Source organism: Pomacea canaliculata, linkage group LG5 (assembly GCF_003073045.1).
Source record: "Pomacea canaliculata isolate SZHN2017 linkage group LG5, ASM307304v1, whole genome shotgun sequence".
NCBI classification, from domain to species: Eukaryota; Metazoa; Mollusca; class Gastropoda; order Architaenioglossa; family Ampullariidae; genus Pomacea; species Pomacea canaliculata.
In genome coordinates, this window is record NC_037594.1 from 9,319,748 (window position 1) to 9,344,082 (window position 24,335).

General features: G+C 35.5%; 2 protein-coding genes across 4 annotated transcripts; one reads left to right on the top strand and one right to left on the bottom strand.

Annotated features, from left to right (window-relative positions):
- Nucleotides 1-283: 283 nt before the first annotated feature.
- On the bottom strand, nt 284-15,298 carry LOC112563814 (cyclin-dependent kinase 12-like). Its single transcript, XM_025238170.1, has 12 exons — nt 14,210-15,298; nt 10,859-11,041; nt 10,413-10,674; nt 8,916-9,202; nt 8,226-8,387; nt 7,749-7,882; nt 7,174-7,344; nt 6,702-6,891; nt 6,206-6,367; nt 5,089-5,283; nt 4,552-4,683; nt 284-3,762 (listed from the first exon to the last, which is right to left on the bottom strand). Exons 1-12 carry the CDS (start codon nt 14,947-14,949, stop codon nt 2,280-2,282), a joined length of 4,101 nt encoding a protein of 1,366 aa, XP_025093955.1. The 5' UTR covers nt 14,950-15,298; the 3' UTR covers nt 284-2,279.
- Nucleotides 15,299-15,343: 45 nt separating this feature from the next.
- LOC112563815 (inositol polyphosphate 1-phosphatase-like) lies at nt 15,344-23,762 on the top strand. 3 transcript variants are annotated; one of them, XM_025238174.1, is made up of 7 exons: nt 15,344-15,604; nt 15,959-16,036; nt 17,377-17,592; nt 18,190-18,307; nt 18,719-18,865; nt 19,141-19,306; nt 19,648-23,762. In XM_025238174.1, exons 3-7 carry the CDS (start codon nt 17,383-17,385, stop codon nt 20,144-20,146), a joined length of 1,140 nt encoding a protein of 379 aa, XP_025093959.1. In that variant the 5' UTR covers nt 15,344-15,604; nt 15,959-16,036; nt 17,377-17,382; the 3' UTR covers nt 20,147-23,762. The 3 variants fall into 3 exon arrangements, with proteins under 3 accessions (XP_025093959.1, XP_025093957.1, XP_025093958.1); XM_025238172.1 differs by having other exon boundaries at nt 15,352-15,604; nt 19,132-19,306; XM_025238173.1 differs by lacking the exon at nt 15,959-16,036 and having other exon boundaries at nt 15,353-15,604; nt 19,132-19,306.
- Nucleotides 23,763-24,335: the final 573 nt, after the last annotated feature.

Below are 24,335 nucleotides of genomic sequence, written 5' to 3' on the forward strand. Positions count from 1 at the left end.
TGGAACTGTTCACTGGCAGCACTTTGCAGGAAAACACTGAATAGATGAAGGCAGACTACACTATTCTTGTCCTCCAAAAATGTAGTCCCTGGTCTGTCCGAGTATTCCGTTAAAGGTTTTCTTGGCATTCAGATGAAAATTGAGCATGCACTTGCACAAGTTGTCCCATGATGAAATTATCCATTCTGAGCAACTTTCTTTCATCACATTAACAAAACAATGCACAAATTTCAGCAGCCTCAGAAGCTAAAAGACAAAGTATTATGACTACCACTAAAACAAATACTTTCTTTGTTTTATTATCAATAGTTCAAGATATAAAGTTAAAAAAAATATATAAACAAAACCCTTCTTCCTGGCACTGTACTGGTGATATTGGACACAACAATCAAGCAGTGAAAAATTTTCCAGGACATGAAATGTCAAATCTGCAGACTTTCATTGGTTGTAATTTTATTTATGTTAAAAGAGAAATGTAGTTACTGATCAATCCTTAATGTTCAATCATCTGGAAAAAGTACACAGTACACTCCCTTGATCTGCCAAATACCACAAAGGGACATAAGCTGTACAGAACCATTATTCGTTCATGACATTTTACTTTCAAGATTATATTTATAAAAAAAACAAAAAAAACTAGCACAACCACAATAATAAACATATACTTGTACATGAAAAGGGCAAACAAGACTGCCTAAAACCAATATTGAAATGTAAGGCAAACAGATGTTTATCACAGCTCAACCTCTCCCAAGAAAATGCATGAAACTGGCCAGCTTTTATTCATTTGTGGCCATGTTTTGTCCTATCTCAGAAACAATACAGATTTTTTCAGTTATTATTTAGTTTTTGTTAGGTAATGCAGATGGTACATTTAAAATAAACGGCATCACACTCTTTGGTATGGAGGTATTGGTAGTTGACAGAAGAGTCATTCAAATCTACACCAGTCACTCTGAAACTGTACAACAGCAATCAAAGACAGCAGAGCGCAATGTGACCCATGTTCACACTACCAACACTGCACATTAAAACTATTTGCACACCATATGCCAGTGGAGTATTGCTATGCAGAGCTATCTAGAACCAACTCAATTCTATTTCTGGCACAACAGTCACAATATACAGGACGAATTCACCTATAACTTCATTTATCTTTGTCTTAGCTCTGCACCCTCCCACTCTTGTATAAAAATTTTGAAATTAGAATATAAATACCACTACAAATCAACAATATTTTGTACAAGAAAAATATCTCCTTAGCCTATAATACTGCACATTCTCTTTAAACTGTACTTTTTGTTTTAAAGCAGCAGCAATGGCTTTGATACATTTTACTGACTGCACTGATAAAACAAAAACAAAGGCAGGCTGAGGGTTTATTATATTTTAATACCATCTCAATGATAACAGACAAGCACCCCAATGTGGCCCAAATCCACCAGTCTCGTCTGAATGGAAAACGCTGTTAGTGCAGAGGCTAAACAAACATCTGCAGAAACACGAGAAACAGAGGTCTGATAAACTCAAACCTTTGTTAAGCGAACAAACATTAAACTTCACTGGAGCAAATTCCAGTCAGCATAAACATTCAAATACAGGAAAACTCACAATGTTCTTTGCTGCTGTTTTAGCAAGTCTTGCATCAACAGAATTGCTTAATGTTGGCATTATGATAGGGTAGCTCAAAAACAGACAGGCAGTATTTACAGCACTTTTCAATATGCAAATCAATTTGGGCAGCTTTGCTAACATAAAGGTCCCTCTTCAGCCATAACAGTCCTTTTCCTTTTGGATGGCAGGTCTAAAGTCATCAGTTAGGAAGGTATTCAAAATATTGCTGCAAATACTCCCCATTACCATTAAAAATATAGCATGTAGGAAAATTTTACTTGCACGAACAGAAGAAATCCTGCTCCTTGTCAGCTTTCAGCAAATAATTAAAAGTATTTTTGTTATGGCAGTTCAAAAAACGAACTGTTCAGCAAAAACTGATCTCATCTATTTTGCAATATGCTGGTTACAATTTCAAATGGATGTTCTTGTCCAGGGACACTTTCTGAGAGATCAATGGGTAGGTAGGCTTAGAAATTAATGCAACGTCCCCTTGATGATGGCCACAATAATTTTTCCGGTGAAATTACCGTGGGTTCTGCAAAACACCATCACCAATAAAATCTCCGTGATATCCATCTGTAAAAGTGGTTTAGATAATAAACCATCTACACTTTTTTTTATGAAATTTCTTGCCACAAGTTTAACATGCAAATGTAGGATTCCTACCATCCATAGTTCCCTCGACCTCCAAGATAGCCATCTCGATTATCTCCTAACCCAGATGCACCACGATAAATGTCTCGGTTTTCTTGTCTTTCATTTACGCTAGATCTGCCATAGGAACCAGATGTACCTCTGAATGCATCACCAGCATCCAGGTTTCCTCGGAACTCAAAAGTGTCACTTCCATCACCAGTGCTAGGACTGTCTCTGTAGCCTGTGGTACCTGTCTGATATGATGGCAATCCCACCCCTCTTGGTGGACCTGCTGTACTTGTACGTGTTGGCAGTGTGGTACTTCTCTCTACCATGAATTCTCTTGGAGGCACTCTTCTCTCTGGGAATTCACCTGGTGAAATGCCCAATCCTCTATTAGATCTATCATATTCACGATCAATGAACAAGGAACCTGAACGAAGAGGGTCTGCTGGGCCATCACTGGAAATGCTGCTGTGTGAGTCTTCTGATGCTAGGAAGTTGCGCGAGAATGTAAAAGATGTAGGAGCGTCTTCATTACGGTCAGCCACCTGCCGGGTGGCAGTCAAGGCAGGCTTATCAAGCTCACCAGTCTGGCCTCGCTCACTTCCAGCTGAAAAGGAAAGCTGAGGAAGTCTTAATGAAACCTGAGAAGTAGCAGCAGCTGCTGAAGATGCTGCAGGCTGAGACTCGGCAAACATGGCAGATTGTTGTGCTGTTTCAGAGTAAAGAGTTCCTCCTATGCTAACAGTCATACCTTGCTGAGACAACAATTTAGCCAAAGCTGCCTTTACTCCTGCATGCTTATCACTTCCTGAGTTAAGATTCACTTCTGGATCTGCAATTGCCTGCCTCCTAGAGGCAAAGGCACTTCCTTCCAAGTCCAGGGCCTGATAGTTAGCTGGATTGCCAGCTGTTCCAACAGACATATTTGTTGATGCTGAACCAGGCACATTTAGACTAACAGAACCACCACTGGGTGGCTGAGATGAATTGGTGCTTGTATTTTCTGCATCAACCTGAGCAGTGATAAGTTGGTGCCTAAGGTTATCGAGAAGGGCAGCAGTCTTATTGTCAACAGTCACATTAAGGCTTTTGGCAATCTGACTGACACTGATGCCTTGCTGGGCATGCAGCAAAGAAATAAGCTTAGTAAGCGTGGCCTGAATGTTTGCCACGTCTTCGGAAGGAGGTTCAGTCATTGTTCCTTTTCCATCACCTTCACCTGACCTGGGGACCTGCAGCTCCTCGTCTTTGTGGCTGCTTGGTACTGCAGTGTCTCTTGAAAACAAGCTTGCTAAAGAGGACAGTTTTGTATCAAGAAAAGACGGTTTATCTATGGTTCGAGGAACACCTTTCACTCCTGCTGCAGTGTCAGAACTAATGGCCTTGCCTGGAGCACCAGGGGCCAATCTGCCAACTTCAAGCTGCTCTCTCATGGCATCATGTCGAAGCATTTTTTTGCGATTCTTACACCACAGTTCATGGCAGTCTTGGTCCTTTGGAAGACTGAGAGAAAATAACCAATAATTAATTGATACACAGATGAAACAAACATTTTCTCACCCACATGCAAAACCCCATTTTTTATATGTACAAACACCAATAAAACAACAGAGTTAACTAAAACACTCTGATGCTGTATTTTTCAAGTTCTGCTAACTGGCTTTTTTTTTTCAATTTCTGCAAGAGAAACAGAAATCACAAGGCACTTTAAAGCAAAATACCACAGCATATGAACTTTAGCATGTGGTTATATAAAAATAAGACTTCTCAAAGAAACCACAAGTAAAGAAAGTTGGTGACATTAAGCGCTATAACTACAGGACCATCTGATCTCATCATTTAGTGTTTGCCTTACTTTTTATATCTATGCTCTTTATTTTCAGTGTCACTAAAATACTAATGACCACTCTATCTTTAGTAATAAGAAAAATCTGCTTGATGCAGGTATGTAGATAAAGTAAAAAAATACCATACCCATGATCAGTGATTTTACAATTTTTCAAATCTTTCCTTTCCATCCTCTCCCTCCCACCCTACAGAAACTATAAACTTTTATAAAAATCATAATCTATTTTTTTTTCATTAAAAAGAAGGTTCACATGCACGCCACTTCATGCTATTCAAGCATAGGCAGATCCATTGAATACAATTAATTCTAGATTACATATTTATAACGGTATTTTCTACTTCAGCTGGTTTTAGCTTAGGTATGACATTTAATTATATTACTTATGCCCACACACATGTAAGATCATATGACAAAAAAGAGATAATCATGCCAACAAAACTTACTCAGGTGGGGGAATTTTGTCAGGTTCAATGTCTCGCAGCCAAGGTGAGTCAATACCTTGCTGAGCAGTACAACGCTTTGAAGGATCAAGTTCCAGCATGTGATCCATTAAATCTAGTGCCAACCGAGGGAGACTGCAAGACAGAAACAAGCAAAGTCAGTTATCTAAAGATAATTTTCCATGAACTGCGACATTTGAAAGCATAAGATTACCTACATTTAATTACATTGTTTCTGGAAGGTAGCATTAAATAAAAGCGTATTATAGAAGGGGTGGTAGGCAAAAATATTTTGAAAAAAAGTCTTGCATTGGTCTGAAGCACATTTGTTTTCTTGATCTAATGAGCACCTAAACATGCAAGCATCCTCTGATCTGTCAGATATGATCATTCAATACCAATGAAAAATAAAACATAAAAAAGTAATACTAAAACCTGCATATGTGATAATGTTAACGGAACTAAAAAATAAGGACTCATGTTACTAGTCATTTAAGCCAGGATATGCTTGTACAAATAGCCCACTTGTTATTTACTTACAAGCCAAATTCCTCCCTTAATCGACGGCGGTACTGGCGTTTGGGTTTAAAAGTGTGGAAGAGAGGAAGTTTGATGACCTCAGGCCAATTAGCAGGACAAGGCGTACCACAGGTTCTGCTGATAAGCTCCAGCTGAGCAAATTCTTCTTTTGCTTGAAAAATAGGCTTCCGTGTAAACAACTCTCCCAGGATACAGCTGCAAAGAAAAAACCAGTCAACATAAGGACCACAAGCAGTCACCAAATTATATTTAGTTAAAATTGTGAACACTCAGTTGATTGTACTTTATGTAAATTAAGGTCAGCAAACTTAGGGATTTAGTTTTCTGAAGCCATCAACAAAACCATGAATATAAAATCTGATTCAAAATTTAATTTTGAAGTGGGTGTGGCAACAGTTTAAAGCCATGATCTCCAAAAGTGTGTTTGGACAAATTTGCAGGTTCTGTCTATACCAGGGGTCTCAAACACGCGGCCCGCGGGCCGAATGCGGCCCGCGGGCCGAATGCGGCCCGCGAAACATTTTTGTGCGGCCCTCGGCCACGTCCGCGGTGTATATGTATGTTGTTCTTGGTGATTAACTCCCACAGTGAAAATTACCCCCGTTATTAATGACAGAGATAACGTCAACTTATTTTAATAAACTAAAGTGCCTGTGCATGTAATAAACTACACTAAATGTAATTAATAATTATAAAAACGTTATTTTAGCATTTAACTGCAGTGACAGTAGTGTTCGTAAAATTTAATGAAAAAACATTTTCTTTTCGTGGTGCGGCCCGCTGACTGGCTGTTACTTTCCACTGCGGCCCACATGCTAATATGAGTTTGAGACCCCTGGTCTATACTCTCTAGAAATAAAATGCTGCCTTCAATACCTGTTGCAACTAACAAATAAAGCTACACTTAGTTCACATACATATATTGCTGCTAATACTAATTAAGCTTGTAATATTTGTCAATTATGAAATTATCTATCAAGTATGTAACTTATCTTAACATATTACAACCCTAATCTGCAGTGATGTACAGAAGAAAGATTTTCAGATCTACTATTGTATATTAGAATAATAATAAAAATTAAAAAAAAAACAAAAAAGAAACAAAGCAGCCACTCACCCAAGACTCCAAACGTCTATTGCAGGTCCATATCGTTCCTCCCCAAGCAAGAGCTCTGGAGGCCGATACCACAAGGTGATTACCTTGTTGGTATACAGGCGCTCTTTGTCTTCTGCTGAGAAGTAGCGGGCCAGGCCCAGGTCACCCAGCTTGATCTGACCTCTGTGCCATGGTACAATCAAATCATCAAGATATGCTCAAAATCTGACAAAAGTGCTTCATCAGTTTTGTGTATCAGCTGTGAAGCAAATAAACAAAACTTCAACGTTAATGTCTGTCCTCAGAACTATCTCTTGTCATTTCTCTACAACTAACACTATCTCCCGTCCCCCACCAATCACATATTTTTGTTTATAATACACACAAATTGTTTTCGGTGGTAAGGGGGAACCAACAATAACACAAAATCAAAAACTTTCAAACACAATGTTAGATACTGTGTCTCTTCCTGCTGAAAATATAAATTCTAAATGGTGAAAAAAGCAAAGATTCACACCTATTGTTTAGAAGGATGTTAGAACACTTGATATCTCTATGAAGGAAATTTTTCTGATGACAATACTGTAAGCCTCTCAATAGCTGCTTCATGAAAGATGCTATGTGTTCCTCCTTGAAGGTGACCAGTCCAGATTCAAGCAGACCCATTAGGTCATGGTCCATGTATTCAAACACTAGATAAAATGCACCTGCAAACAAATCTTTTCATACCAAGTCACAGCATAACACTTTGGCACCTTTTTTAACACAAAGCAACACTTACCAGCACAAATAATTGAAACAAAAATTCAGCCAAACATGTTAAACAAACAGTGAATGACAGTTTTGCATAAAGTTGAAAGAAATTTTAGGCTACAAGATGGATCTCTTTTGCAAAGCACAAACATGATAAAATGATAAACAGAGCATGAATCAAACCTCATGGTATACATGAAAGCATTTTGACAAAAGCGATAAAGCTAATTCATTACCTTTATCTTTCCTGAAATCCAAGGCATCCTGTTTATCTGTCACAATCTCACGCAAATTGACAATGTTTGGATGCTGCAGTTGCCGCAATATTTTTATTTCGCGTACAGCTGTTATAGGAAAACCTTCCTTTTCGTTCTCCAGACGTACTTTCTTCAGTGCAACAAAGGAATCTAAAAGCAACCCCAAAACCATGTATTAGTATTCTGTTCAGCCTTTAGTATTTTTTCTGATCATAATGCCTAGACGCCGAATAACAAAAGGCTCACAATACCAATCCCTACAACCATTAAATTTACTTTCTCCTCTACAAAATTACTTGGTAATATGTTGCAACACCTATGCATGCATTAGGCATATCCATTTGTGACATTTTAAAAGATGATCTGTAACTATCATCAATTTCATATGACTGAATGTCTTGGAGCTAGTATTACTCAAATTTAAAAATTAAATGTTATAGATGTCTCAAAAGATCAAGTGCTTAACAATATTTCAGTTGTTACAAAACTTACTAAAAAACAAATGCACTGAATTTTCTGAATTTGAATTTTTTCTTTAAAAAAAACAAACTTACCAGTGTTGGCCTCCTTGGCCTTGTACACCAAACCATATGTACCTTCTCCAATTATTTCCAAATTAGAGAAGACATCCACACACCGTTCACCCCAAGATGTCACTTTTCTCTCATCTAGCCGGCGGTGACAAATCCTAATGCAATTTAGAGACATATTAAAATTCCAGTATTTCAAAAAAACCTAACCAAGATGCACCCACCCCTAACTTTCCAAAATACCTGCTTCCCATGGATAACACCTCTACTACATTTTAAATGTGCAATTATAATTAGCAACAAGTTGAATAATTTCACAAACTGATGCACTATTAAACAAAAGTGAGAAAAATCTTTACATTAATCACCTTTTTTTCATTTACTATTTAAGTGCCAATGACTGGATCATTACTGAAATTTTCATAAAGTTTACAAAACTACTTTTCTCCCCAACTTTACCTCCAACAAGTTGGTGAGTGAAAAGGATTAGTGTATTCTTACTTTGGAAGTCTAAGCTTTGGGCCATTAAGGCGTGACTCATTGTTAGAGACTGCCTCTTCAGAATCATTATCATCATCTTCTGGTTCATCCATTGCTGGAGGCATGGGCAAATCAATAATTCGCCTTGGCCTTTTCTCTGCTGGCTCGAGGTCATTTGTATCACTGAAAACATTTAAATGGCATAATAACTAAAGCTGATTATTTTTAACTCAAAACATTCTACATTCTGTTCTGTCTATAATGGACAACACAACATCCATCTTAAACATCACATGTACCTGTTTTCTGCCAATTCTTATAAAGGCTTAATTATTTTTTTCTAACATCCGAATGCTAAAACAGCTTTTGTGCCAGTTTTCTTTCAAAAAGACAAAGTGGCAATTTACTTCAGAACTGTGGTGGTCCAAATTGAGCACAGAATATTACAGCAAAAGCATCTGATGCTGGTGATCAATTAACTTGGTGTAAATTCCTTTCTAGCTCATATTTCTCTACCATTTTAAGAACCATACACAATGCAGTGTATTTTTTACACATCTATGATAATGTAAAGTGTCAAATGCCACAAACCAATTTTATTATATACACAGGACAACAATGGAAAAATGGTAGCTAAAATTCTTCAAAATAAACATTCCATGCTACTGTGCTAATGTTAATCAAATTCAAAATCTGCAAAATCACACTGACCTTAAAGGACTATTGTCTAAGTCCATATCATCAGTGACATCAGGAAGAGGAAGGCATGGCAATGTTGACATCTGGGGTAACCCATTACTTTCTCCACTACGACCTCGCTTCTGAAAGGCAGGTTGAATGGCTACTGCTTGCTCTTCTTTGACAGATTCTATTGGGGAATGCTGTTTGGGAATGCTTGGCACAGACTGTGGTAAAGGAGGCAATGGCATAACAGGTTTCTTTCCCTCTACAACACGCCGCTGCTGCACCTCCTCTTCTCCTTGCTTGACATTTTCAACCTGATTTAACAATGCAACATTTAAGTATTATTAACATTACAAGAAAAAACTGAATTCAATAATTTACATACAGTAGCACCGACAATAGTGAAGAAAAAAGTGAAGAAAAAAGTGAAGAAAAATGATATCTACATACAACATCAAAAATGTGTAAATAATTTAATACAGCCCCAAATCATAAAAATTTGTCAATGGGGAGGTCTTTAAAAAAGCCTTTGTTTATTACAGGAATTAGCTTTTGTGTTAAGCCTATCCAAAGATGCAACTTATTCACACCCCTGAACTGGCTACTTTTACTCTTTCTTTGCGCACTCAACACAGTTGGCTGATTTTGCCCTGCTCACTTGTTTACGCAGTATACACATAGTATGCATTGCTGTAATTTTTTTTAGGCCTATACAGCTCGTGGTTTAAAAGAAAAACTTAATAAATAAGATAGTTTAGGCATTTTTGAACACAACTATTTCCCTTTCATGACAAAGGACCTACGTTTGAACGGAAGTCTCGCCGATATTCTACACTACCTGTCTTTTTTGACTGTACACATTGTGAACATCATGCATCTGAAATGTCGAATAACAAAAGAAAGAACATCCCAGAGGATATTCCTGCTTCAGACGAAGGAGAATTTGATCACGAATGGTGTAAAAATGGTTTTCATCTGCTCCCGAACTTCAGGCCACACCATATTTGAAATGCGTAAAAAAAAATATTAAAAAAAAAATACATTTTTCAAACTTCACTTCATATACCTAATTTTGGTTGGATTATCATAAAAGTGAGTTCACAAGCAAGATTAAGGTAAAAATGTTTCACTTCTACTTCTATACATTTCGATCTGTAATAATCAATTTTAATTGTTGTTTTATCTTGTTGACTTATTTTTGGATTATTTTTTGAAAAAGGATAAATTCATGTGTACAGGGGGGGGGGGGGTTGACTTCCTTTAGCCTTTCGTAAAGAGTGAGTTAACCATTTTGTAGCCTTCAAATGTCTCTAAAATGCATATAATGCCTTGAAGCATTGTTTGACATATTTTAACCTGAGTAAAACACCGCAGTAAAGACTACAACCATAAAATCTGTTCAAGATCTTTACCATTTTCTTTCTAAAGATATATAGATGAAGTCCTTATATCAAACCCACCTTATTTGCTGTTACATAATTTTTTAAAAAGTATTTTATACATACATATATGCACATTAGATACCTTTATGACAAAATTTTCTTCTATCTTCCCTAAAGTTCTCTCCTGTTTCTTGACTGCACTGGGTGTTGGTGTTGGTGTAGGTGTGTTTGAAGCATCATCAGAGTCCACCTTAATGACCTCTCTAATAGGTGAGTTGGAAGGTGATCGTGTTTCTTTCCTGACTGGTGTTGATGTGTCCTGTACGGAGTCAACAACATCCAGCTCACGTCGCTTTGACTTGATCTCTCTTGCACGTTTGTGTTTGCTGAGTTCAGCTGCAAGGCTGCATAAAAAAAAAAAGGAAGCATGATATGAAAATGCTCACAAAAATGTCATTCGTGGCGTCAAAGTAATAATTAAAAAATAATTGCATTACCAAATAGTTTCATAAAATAACTGAACATTCAACTTGAAATGTATCACTCAATTTAAACTGCTTGTACCATTTGAAATTAATTGTCATTTACCTTGTGGAATATTTGAAGTCTGAAACGCTGACTTTAGACCTACTATAGGATGATGATGAATTTCGGGAAGGGCTCCGGGAAGGACTTCGAGAATATGAACGTCTTGGCCTGGATAGATGTGATGTTTTCTTGATGTACCTGACAGGACTCTCTTCTCTGTCTCGCGTGCTATGCTTTTTTCTCCTGCAACAGAACTGAGGCAAATTAAAGACAGAAGTAAAATTTTTTAACACTACCCTCCCATATGAAGTCAATACAACCCATGATGGAAAAAAAAAATGAATTTTCTTTTTATACAATCATAAATGGACAAATTTTATCACTAGATATACCAAACTTCTTTTTGCAACTAAAATGTCCTTTTTTTGGTTCTATTTTAATTAGACATGTCTTAACATGCATGAAAACAAATGAAGCTTTCCGAAAAACCAAAAACAATCATTTCTATGTGTTGTCATGTTAATATTTCTTTTTTTTTATACTTTATTTTTAAAAGATGCAATGTTATACATACAGTGATGTGTTCCATGGTACCTAGTGATAACATTTTTCTGCTTTTCTATTAATATTATATTATTACTATATGTATAAATATATGTCCTTGCATGCCTATATGTAAAGTGCCTTGAGTCTGGCTAATGCTGGAAAAAAGCGCTATACAAATGTGCTGTTTATTTATGTGTATCTTTTCCCTCATGGGACTTAATTTTTAAAAAAACTACAGATCATAAAACTACAGTAAAAACCATTAAGGAAATCTTGCTCTTAATTGAATATAATATACTTGTGCATCACTAGCAAAGCAGAAATGCTTTGAAATCTTCATTTAAAACTTGAGAGATTTTTTGGGGGGAGTGGGGGGTGGATGCGCTTCTAAGATATTCCATACCATCTTGGACTGAAGAAAATCTGATTTTCTATTCCCTTACACTTTACCAAATGCAGGTTAAAACAGTATGAAGTATTTATAATTTTTAAAAAAGTAGTAATCTCAAGAGATCATCCCTATTGCACCACTCTAGAAAAAATTACTCTAAAAAAATTGTGAATTCAACTGATGCTCATAGTCCAAATCTTTATCATTCTGATAAATAAAATATAGGCATGGGTGTTGTGTCGGAAAAAGATCCATAATTTTTTGATAAATTTAATTTTTCCATATGCTTCTTTTGGTTATTTGACTTCAAAAACAAAGTTTTGCATCAAGTACATTACAACAAACACATTAATTTCAATTCAATAGCTATAAAAATAAAAGTTTCAAACTGTCATGAATTCAGTTATAAAAAAAGTGTCTGCAATTCATACCATGAACAAAAATTCTTCAAAATTAAATTCTTGCAATTTCTATCTGGCCATTTTTTATCAGCTTGGTATCAATGTTCTTTGGTTTTCTAGGTTTATTCAGTTACTGCTGATGTGTGTATAAACACTTTGCAGCATCTATTAATAATATGTCAGGCTGCCTCATTAAAGTTGAACATCCTTTGTGGGAGTAAGGGGTGGAATAATAAGCATGTCAAAGACTAATGATTTTTGATCCAAGTTACAAACCAGTAAAAAGGCAATTCCTTCAACCACGATGATTACACTTAGTCATAAAATAAGCATTAGCTAATTAAAAAGATCTTTTTTAAAATATCCACAGATTCAATAACCATTAAAGTAGCTCAGTTCCATCTGTTTACCACTGGATATAAAATAAAACTTGTCTCCAATGTTATGATACACCTTAAAAAGACCAAGGTGGGCATTCTACTTCACTGGAAGTTTTCCATAAAAATGTAAATAAACTTCTTTCTACCACCATCACATGCCACCTAAATGTAATGCCCACAAAGCCTTTATATATAGCAGTGAATCGTAATCATCAATGGGTCAATAACTGTACAATGAAACTACAGAAGAAGCCAAATAATTTGACAGAAACTAAATCGTGTGCAGATGTGATCATTATTCTACACAAGACACCACAATAATATGAGCTCCATTCAGTTATCCTATCTGCATTCACCTAACTTGAATAGACCAGTGTTAAAAGCAGCAACCACAGCCCAAGCTCCATCCACGTTTACTCCTACGTAAGATGTAATAATAAACACAATAAGATGAAATTTAGTCATTTTCATTACAGGCATGTCAACAGTAACAGTGCATAATTTCCTGCCCTTAATAATTATCATTATTTCAATATAACGAAAATTAGTTCAACACAGATGGGTTCATCACTTTCTAGTCCCCCTCTTTCCTCGACCAAACTCCAAGCTATTTGTTCAACCTACTTGCAAGCAGCTGTCAGTTATCCTTTAGTCATCATTAGTGTACTTTCTAGAGGCACAATTAAGAGTTCAGCAAAGCAGCTCAATTACTAATCTCATAAATAGAGCAGGTGTGTGGTGAGGTAGGAAAACTATATATATCTGCACCCTATTTCAAATGTCACCTAATCTGTAGGAATATTTATAATGTATCCTTTTTAAGATGCTACTGGTAGTGCCAAATGGAAAAATGCCAAGTGGAAAAAATTGCAATGAGCCCCCACATTCAAAAAAAAAAAAAAAAACAACAACCAAAAAACCCCAAAACATAAACATTATGGCTCTAATGAGAGAAAGTACGAAAGACCACAAGCAACATGTGATGTTTTCAAGATACCTAGTGCAACATGCTCTGTCAATTTTGGAAAGGCACACGAGTACATTAAAAGGATAACCACTCATATTCAACAATATATATTCAGCCAAGAAGGCCCTTAAGGTTGGACCATCATCTGAAACTTTGACAGCTCTGCAACAGGGCATCACATCACATTCTTATAACAGCTGCAGACTTGACAATTTTTAACAAACCTTATACTATTACTGCTATCATATGAAGACAAAGTAACAGCCAAAGCATCTCATCAGACCTCTTTATTGCTAAGTTTTGATCAATATCACAGCTTAAAACAGGCTGCTTAAAAATAATTCTGCAAAAAACAAACTTATACCTTGAAAAAAACACTATAATTTTCCTGAAATGTCCTGGCTTGTTGGGGGATGGGGAGTTCCTGTACAACATGTTGAACTAAAAATGTTTCTTAACTCCAGCAAATTTTTTTGCTGTGAAAAAGTGACTGGACGAAGAAAAAAGTGTCCTGAATTACAACGTAGGTATACTGTACATAAGCAGTCTTGTCATGGACATTGCTTCACTCCTCTAAACTGACAGCACCAATATTCCTCCTTTAATTATTAGGTAATACTGCTAATGTGCATCTAATATTCTACTCTACAAATAATATCATTATGCAACAATGACAGCTATACACAAACTAAGCACAGTGCTAGTAAAGTCCACAGTTGTACATACCTAGAACTTGGCAGTGGACTTCTGCTTCTAGCCGATTCTCGCCTTGGACTAGGCGTTCTCGATCTGTATCGCTTGTAGGCATTACTCCGTGGTGAAGGACTGAGTCCTCTACTACTGTATGCCTTAGGCAAGTCTGCGTAAGATTTTGGTAGCTGTTCCGCTGTACGATCTGAAACTGGAAGGGGTGGATGATTTTTTGTACTGCTGGATGTCGTGGTCCTGCTCCCACTGTGTCCATGATTTCGGGATTCTCGGTTGTCTGAACTTTCTCTAATTGTCTCCGGGGAACGCACCGTCCGGGGACGCTTTGACTTTTTCGACGATGTTCGATGAGACGAAGTGAGAGTGCCTGGAGAATTGCTGTGACTACGTTGGCTAATGTAGGAGCGAATTTCTGTTCCAGGAGAAGGTCTTCTGGAGTGTCTGTCAGAGTCTGCCAGACTGGGCATTGGCACGTGAGAAGTGGCAGGAGACAAATCCGAGTCGGAGCTGATGTCATCGTATGCCACCAACGGCTTCGTAGTCTGTTGCTGTCGTTTGTCTTCTCGATCTCTTGACCTCTGCTTGCGACTCTTCTTCTTCTTTTGCTTTTTCTGTTTAGATCCTGGCATAGAATTGTAGTGCCCTCCTTCATACTGACTAGTTCGTGACACACGTCCTTCGTTTTGTGGTACAAGATGTGCATAGGCTCTGGCGTCATATTCATAGAATGGGCTTTCTTGACGACGATTTCTCGGCATTTTTAGCTTCAACTTGTGAAGCAGTCATAAATTTTGATTCTACGCTTTAACATACGTATCGATAAGAATTACATGTTCCTTTTCGCTTATATTTTCTTCCCACTGCATCCAGGAAAACTGCTTTTCATGGGTTCAAAATGGCTGCCTTGTAAATCTGCTATTTATCAACCCTACCAATTGGTTTTATTTCATATTTTACTTTTATCTGATTTGTAAGTCTTGAAAATAAAAATTCGTTGTTTACTGTCGAATTCTGAAATGTAAAGATCCACAGATTACTTAGGATGGAGAGATATAAGAACGATGTAAACTGGATTTTCTTTACTCTCCTACTAGCCTGCAAAGTTAAAAATACTATCGGTCACGTTGGTACAATGCATTGTGGGTATATCTCAACACACTTTATGGTGACGTTTTACACACGGAAGTATTGATCAACTCGATTAAAAAGAAATTCTATTTCATATTTTCTTCATTTCATGCTTTAGTTTGAAGATTCAGAATTATTAAGTGCTTCCTTGTTAATTAGCTAGTTATGTTTACTATCATTTATTATAAAATAATCATTGTAAAGTGCTCATGAGGAACAATAGTACACTTATTCTTTTGCGTCCCGTCACCTTTACGAGGTCTGGCAAATTTATAAAGCCGAAAGGTCGGTATCAATACTAGCTGCCTATACATTCAAGTGTTAAATTTGATTTTTTTTCAAATAATGGCTTGTTGATGCTTTCTTTACTTGCTACACGTGTAACTTACAATCTATTCTAGCCTATTTTTTACTGGGAAAGAAATTACGAATATACGTATAGGTTCTTAGTTAAATATCTCATTAACATTTTCTTATGCTGACCTTGCATACACTATAAACTGAATTTATTAGTTGCAAAGTTATCTTGAATCATGTACACTTAATATCATAAAAGCTATTACCTATTTTATGATAGCTAGTTGTTTTAATTGAACACCTTTAATTAATTGTGAATCTGACCACCCACGAAATGTGCAGCAGGTGGATAGTCATACTGACAGTAGTCTTGGAAGACTTACATTTGACGGGAATAAATCACCATCTGAGGTGTACAATGTAAGCACCTTCAGCATTATGTTACTATTGTTATCAGAATAAAAGAAAAATTAATACATAGTTGTACTGGTATTTGTGAAATAATTGTTAAGCAGAGTGAAATATATAATTTGCACCTATATCATAATGTTCAACAGCAAGATATATGTCACTGGTAGAATCAAACTGAACTGAGTAACTAAATTTCAAAGTATCCAAATACCAATACTTTACATACAGATAAAATTCAGAAAACAAATACAACATGCAAAATATCAAGGGTAATTCAAAACTGTTCACCAAAGTGGGCAGAAAATTTGGATTTGAGAGTTTTGATTTTTTTTTCTCACAAATTTGACATTTACATTTAGAAAGTTATTGATAAAGCTAATAATTTTGTGTAATCAGGAGCATTTTCCAGCTTCTAGAGAAAGATATATTTTTGCAGTTGTATAAAGCCCTGGTGAGATTATTTTTGGAATATAGATGTGCAACCAGACTATTAAATTGTGCGAAGCATTAACAAGATTCATAACCATTATTATCCCTGTAAGTGAGATTTCGTTCAAACACAATAGATAATTAACCAGGTTTGTTGATATAAAAAAAATTTTAAAGATATAACTTAAAGCATAAAACAAGTAACACTGCTAACATAAATTATATTTTGGGTGTTTTATACTTGAGTAAAAGGTAAAGGTCAGGCCTGTTCTTAGCCCCCATGGGGCCCAAGGCATAGGAATTTTAATTTGGAGGCTAGTTACCATATTAATGAAAAGTATAGGGCCTCTGACAACTATCAAATGTATGTGACCTTAGGCAGATGGCTTCTCTGCTCACCTCTAAACACAGGCTTAGTGAAGTCCCATGACATTTTTTCAGGTCATTAGAGAGTGAGGTGTTAGATACCTCACTTTTTTCAGGGCTAGCTCTACCTGAGGATGGTGCCCATCTCCTCTCCCTTGCCATCTTACTTTCCACAGCCCTGTTAGTAGTTGGGTACCTATTCCCACCAGCTAGATCAACTGGGGGAAATGAGCTATATTACACTGATATCAGACTGGTGTGCCTCTCTCTAACCACTTGGTTATCCGCATACTGGAGTAAACTGAGAGCATAAAGTAAAATTATGATCTTTCTCATACAATCCTAGCAGTCTTTAAGTTAAAGTGTATTTTCTTTGCTTCCATTTGCCATTCATATCTACATGTGCATACATGCATTCAAACACACACATATATATTTCAGTATGTGTATATATATATATCCATTCATACATGCTTGCTAACATACCTTGAAGTATAATATGCTACAAACTGCTAATTCATATATGCCACAAAGTTTTAACTTACTTTTTCAAGGTCAAGATGAAGCTGAGAGATCTTCTACTTGCTATATTGCGTGTGGCAAATAAGGCTCGAGATGTTGCTCGCATCATTCGGTCTGAACATGCATTGCTGGAGCTTCTTGTCCAAGAAAAAAAAGGATTAGACAAAAATGAGCGCTTTGTTCAAGACTTTAAGACACTTGCTGATGTACTGATACAACAAATGGTATCACATGACATTGCTGCAGAGGTAGTTATCATTAGGGTTTTTTTCTTACTCTTCATGTTTTATTCCTGTATTTTTGTGTTTAAATGATAGATAATTTAGCTGTTAGTTTTGATCATATCCCTATTTGCTTGTGTTGGTGTGTGATGGTGGTTGTGAAAATGGTGTGAGAATTGCATTGTATATGTGTATATGAGTTGATGCTTTGTACAGTGGAAGGGGTGGTTTTGTTCTTCAGATACTTAATTTTAAGTAACTACGTGATTAATGTCGAGAACATGCTTTTACAAATAAACTTACAATAAAAGATTAAAGTTCAACTGAAATTATGCTAGTTACAAATGTCATTATAAAATCTCTTTTTGTTCCATTTAATTAAATATGTTATTTTGGAAGACTCCTGCATTAGTAATAAATATAGATTACATAAAGGGATTCCTTTCTGTTAATGTAGTTATTCAGGCTGACAAACTACAGAGTGCCAATCTTAAACATTGGTGTGTGTAGTTGTCTGCAAGATTTGATTATTATTGTACTTTCCAGAAATGTTTATTTTTAAGGAGATAGAAGTCTGTTGATATTGAGAATCTTGTTATCTCTGTTACTTGCTTATATTTTCAGTTTCCAGCTATGGAAGGAAGCATTTTTGGGGAAGAGAGTAACCTATTCACTAATACTCTTGGAGAAACCAAAATTATTCAAATGTGCCCAGAGCCTGAGCAAACCAAACAACTTCTTTGTAAGATCTTTCTCAGTGATAGTTTTTTTTTTTTGCAGGAGAAGGTGATAGTTTTCATGTTGCTTTAAATGTATATTACTCATCATTTGTCATTTGGAACATTGAACAGTTCTTTAATGCAGGTTTGTTTAGTATTTATGTTAAGTCAAAAGACTAGAAAAAATTGATTTTTAACATGTTCCCATTTTAAATCTTTTCTTTACTTTGGATTGTCGCTTGTAGAATTTAGGTTAATGAAATGAATTGAAAACAGATAGTTTTGCTTTATACAAAGCCATTTGGTAAGTTATCACTTTGAAGATATGCTACCTTATGAAATAGACAAATAGTTTAAAGCATCACCAGCCTCTTAAAAAAAATTAATCTTGCATTTTGACAAGTTCATGTGCTGGTTTTATAATTTATTTTCAGTAGAGATTCTAGATGATAATAAAGAAGCAGCGACACTTCTCTCAGAAGTAGTGCACAGGGAAGCAGCAGATATTACTCTGAGTGAGATGCAGGACAATGAAACAGAAATACCAGACACTGATGTTGGTATTTGGATTGACCCAATAGGTAATTATGGAACATTAGAAAGGCAGATATCTTAGTTATTTTGTAGAAGTCTTCGTAATTTAGGAGAATTTATTAATTACTAAAACAATATATTACATACAGAGGCACAAGTTTGGACTGCTACACAATTGTTTTCCTTGATTATGGCACAGTACAAGGTTAGTTGGCAGGTAAAAAAAATGGAATCATTTCTCTCTCTCACATATGAGGGTACAAGAAGCACAACTATTAAACATTCTTTAACATTTTTCTGTTTTATTTTTGAGACTCCACAGGTCAGTATATTCGTGGTCTTTTTGAGGAGCTGGATAAGGAGGGGATAACAGATGGCGGACTGCAGTGTGTTGCAGTTCTTATTGGCGCTTTTCAGAAATCAACAGGCTTGCCAGTCTTGGGGGTAGCTGTTCAGCCGTTCTGGCAATTAGATCCAGAATCAAACCAGTGAGTTTAAACATGTCACTAGTAGGTGACATGATTATATTTTTTTTAATGCTGATGCTTCTACTCCAAAACTTACCAAACACAAAATGTCTGGATATTTTATTCCGGATATGATAGTGTGTGTGCTTAAAAAATTACCAGATTAAAAGATTACCAGAACAGAATGGACCAAATCAACAACTTGAACAGAATGATGTTAAGCAGGTACAGATCAGAATTAAAAGATAAATATCAACCTATCATTGAATCTCTTAATGCTTTCAGTTACTGTAGAGGAGCTTTTGCCTTTGTTAAACATGCTTTATACTGATAATTTGTATGTCTTTTTTTTCTTTTGCCAGATGGACTGCTCAAACTACATGGGGTATATGTTACCAAAATACATACATTGCCTCTGTTACCCAAAGTGAAAATTCAAATTGCTCCAAATTACCCACAATACTAATGAGCACAAGTGAATCAGAGACTGTTAAACAGGCTTTGTCTACCAAATTTCAACTGCGCTTTACCTCTGGAGCTGGCTATAAACTCCTATGCACAGCACAGCGGCGAGTGCAGGCATATGTCCTCAGCAAGAGCAGCATTTATCTCTGGGATTGTTGTGCTCCACATGCCATTCTACGTGCAACTGGAGGAGGTGTTGTCCGTTTTCGTGCAGCACTTGCTTATGTTGAGTCCCAAGGAGGTGGCAACATCTCTTTAGGTACATTAGAAGAACTGGAAGTGAACTACTGCTCATCCAGTTCAGCACAGATAGTAAAAAGCATTGATGGAATCATTGCCTACAGTTGTCCAAAAGTCCTTGAAGAGGTTTTGCAAGTTCTGACAAATAAAGAATGAATATATACATGGGTATTATAGCTTTAGAATAAAACACAGAAAAAACTGGAGTACAGCATTGGTTCAGTATGTATGTTGCCAAACTGTTTTGTGCATTTAAAATTTTTTCTGCATGTGTTATTTTACATTTGCAATGTTGGCAACAAAAAAATTATTGTGGATAGGACTGGTTTGTCCACTGTTTTATCTCAGATTTATGCATAAAAGTGCTCATACATTTCAAGGACAGACAGGCCACACAGTAACTTTTAAGTGCACAGAAGGTAATGCCAGCCTTATTGCTTACTAATCCAAGATGTCATTTTGTGCTATTAAGGCCAGGAAGTTGTTGTCTAATGTATATTTGTTATTTATTGAAGTACACATTTGTAAAATTAAGAGGAACTTTTAAGACAGTACATTTTCTACTGTGCTGTTGGTTTGCTTGCTTTTACACGATTTCAGCTATGAATTGTGTTAAAGTCCTTTTTGTACACACTATATTGTTTCTATGTCTCAGCCATAATGTGGCTAAGCTCAATACAGTCAACTGAAAGCTAACAATATTTAGTCTATCATCTAGTCTATATTTTAAAATAGTTTCAAAATCGAAAACATTTTCATGTGATGCTTAAGGTTTAGCCTTTCATCAAAGGTGAATAGTCACATCAGTGAATAATTTTAAAGCATTACTAGCAACGCCTGTTCAAGATCTTCAGAAACACCAGTTTTGTCTTTTTCGTTCATTGTTTGTATTTTTAATATTTTTGTCTTTTTCGTTCATTGTTTGTATTTTTAATGTGGTACTTTTAAGTGTCAGTAAAAAGTTTTAGAACTGGCTTGCATATATAATGAATATATTTACTTTCTGTGTTTTTTTTTTTATAATAACAATTTTATGTCCACCTGCTTACCAAACTTCTCATTTAAAAATATATATTGCTACAGTACAGATTTTTTTCTTTTTTTAAATACTGTTAAATATATTAAAGCTGATGTGAGTAAAGCTTTTTAACTTCTTACCAGTGAAGAATATAGGAAATTTTGATTAACACATGTATTTGCATTAAAAAGTATTTCGTGAACACATTTTCACCAAATCAGCAATTTTGTCCAGCATGTATTCACACGAACACACTAAAGTGTAAAATCAGAACATGTTTTGAAACAGCCACACTATGAAAGCCAGTAGATACATTATACTATTTAGCATTTATTAATTGCATTCATACATCTCAGTATCATTACACTTAGTTATCAATGACATTGTGATGCATTGTTTAAAAAGTTCCAGTGATCAAAATATGGTGATTTATATCTTTGTATCTTGTAATTTACAAAGATACACCAAATACAGCTGTATTTTGAAGTCTTGTAGTTATACTTTGATGACAGGGACAAAACAGTTTTCAGGATAGATTTTTTTTCAGATTTATTAAATATTTTTATTTATAATTTTATATTTGAAACTTTTCTGCACTTTTTTCAACCAAGTGTGTTTCAGTATGGAGGATTCTGCACATTGGAAAGATAAATGTCATTTTTGTTTTAATACCAATATTAAAGTATGCAGGATTCTGTAAATTCAAAATCTGTTGCATTTATTTAGCCTTAGACAGTCATTGATGTAATATTTTTTAAATGAAAAGCATTTTTATGTAAACAACTATGTTATACAAACCTAATCTATAAAATAGCATGGGTCTATAGAACACGTGGCATTTAGCCTGTTATATGAGGACGTATTTCATTTGGTGCTTTTGATCCCAAATCATTTTTTCTGAGCAATCAGAGGTTTATTAAAAGATATCTACTCTTTTAAATAGTTTATTTAATCACTAGTAAGTTAATAAAAAAAAACATGAGATGTTATTATCTTCCACTCTCTGTATTTTTTATTTGCTCTTTTGTGTGTGCTTGATTTTTAACAAATATGTCAATGCATTTATTTGCAAAAATTTGAGAGAGAACTGATGACCAAGTTACTTTTCTTCACATCGTACTTGTTGACTGGTATTTATAGAACCTAGTATGATGCCGAGTTATTTCACAGCAAGGAAAATACTAAACAGATATTAAATTATTTATAAATGTTTTCTGCATGAGAAAGTTTAATGACTGTCAATATTCATGTGGATATTTATTAAGGAGAACAGCTTGTTATTGGTTACAGATATATGTATAAAATGTTATAACTTATTATAGTTATCATATCCTTGTTTTATATATTATGCTGGTTTGCCCTGAAGTCTTTTTACTCCTCTGTGCAACCAGTAAAATGCAAATCAAAAGGCACTCTTGCAACAGGCCTTTGTGCTGTAAATACACCAGTAGAAATTATCTGAACAATCATTTAGTCATTGTTGCCGTCTTTCATGTCATGTAACTGTTAGCCAATGTTAAAACTGAAAGAAATTTAACATTTTTAGCCTTAATGCATAAAGGCAAAAGTTTATGCTGTACACTAGTAGATTATTGATAAAAGTACTATGATGCGCACCTTGTAAATTTGAGGAAGACTTTTCATTTCAGATATTCACTAAACAAATATGCTCGCTACATTATTTTAATAGTTCAGTCTGTTTTAGTATTTGTACATGTGATTTCAAATGCATAATGCTATCATTAGAGCTCCTAGTCATCACCTTCTGCATAAGCCATGTGTTGAACCTTTTTACCATGCCACCATTTACTGGTCCACTTAAACTATAGATTGTTTTGATGGTATATCCCTTACAAGTCAGTTTTGGATAATAGTATGTGGGAATGTTGTTTGACATGCTTTTAAGATGGGGATTGGGAAAGATTGTGTAAGGAAGCTTGTAATTTATATATTCCTGTTTGTTTTAACCACATTTTCTCTAGTGCTTGGAAAGAGACACTAAGATGATCAGTTTAACCAAGAACTTGTATTACCTAACCCTATACACATCCATGGTTTAACACACTTTATAATCTTACTCCTGTTTGTGATCATAGTGTCACTCCAAACAGTATTTTTTTGGCAGTTCCAGATTGCTTCAGCTCTCCCCTTTCTGTTCCAGAAATATGTTCCTTTAATCCACATTATGGATGTCTTAGGTGTGTGGCAGGGACAATTTTTCTGGATGTGATCTCTTGATGGAGAAAGGCACATCACTGATTCTCATACATGCATTGATTTCAGTTTATACCTGTTCTGAAATTCAGCATATTTGTTCTTATCAAAACATCAGTAGCAAAACTTGAAAAAAAAAGCACACCTCTAGCAGAATACCCCAAATACTCCTAAAAGGTGATGTGACCAGTTTGAGAATTTCCTTTTCCCTCAGAAAATTGTTTTCTTAAGAGAATGGTCAGAATTTTAATCTTAGAGGTTTTTGAAGCACAAAATACATACAAAAAATTTCTAAAACTGTTTTAGTTGTGCTTTAAAAAAAAAAAAAAAAAAAAAAAGACTTGAAGGGAAAACTGAAAGGTTATTGTTTTTGCCAAAGTGCCCTGAAAGTGTATTGATATTCTATATTGTCTATTCACAATGCAGATGTGATAATTTTGAACTTAAATTCAAACTGTTATTTTTTTGTATGTTAGATAAATGTGGAAAATACAGTGTATTTATTATGTTGTGGCTGTTTGGTAAACAGTACATCAGTTTCTCTGCTTTTGTTGTTATTTTATGCTAAAACAATAATGGTGGCAGGGAAATGAATATACACCAATGTAAAAAGTGAATGACCTTAAGGAATTTAAGAAAAGAGTGATAGGAGACTACTAGAGTTTAGCTGCAACAGATCTGGTCAGCAGATGACATTGGGAATAGACAGGATGGCAAACCCTTATCAAAAGGTAACTGTCTTGAACCACAGGCCTTCATTTAAGGCACGTGATTAAATACTAACCCTAGAGCAAAAGAGTGGAAAGAGGTTGACACTGTGATATTAAAAATATTGACTTGCAGATAGGGTAATTTAGGTCCATTCATGAGCTTTTCTTAAACATTCATTTTGCACTTTCTTAACAAAGTCATAACAGATGTATGTTATTAATTTGCTAGCAACTATGAGCTAAACATGAAGGACTGGACAGACAGCAGCGAGATCTTTAAAAGGGTACAAAAGGCTAGTCCTGATGGCCTGTCTTCATTGGCTTCATGAGTGGGCCAGCTTGCTCTGGGTCCGTATGTGACTGTCTTTGTGATAGGGAGGGATGAAATGCTCCAGTCTGATAC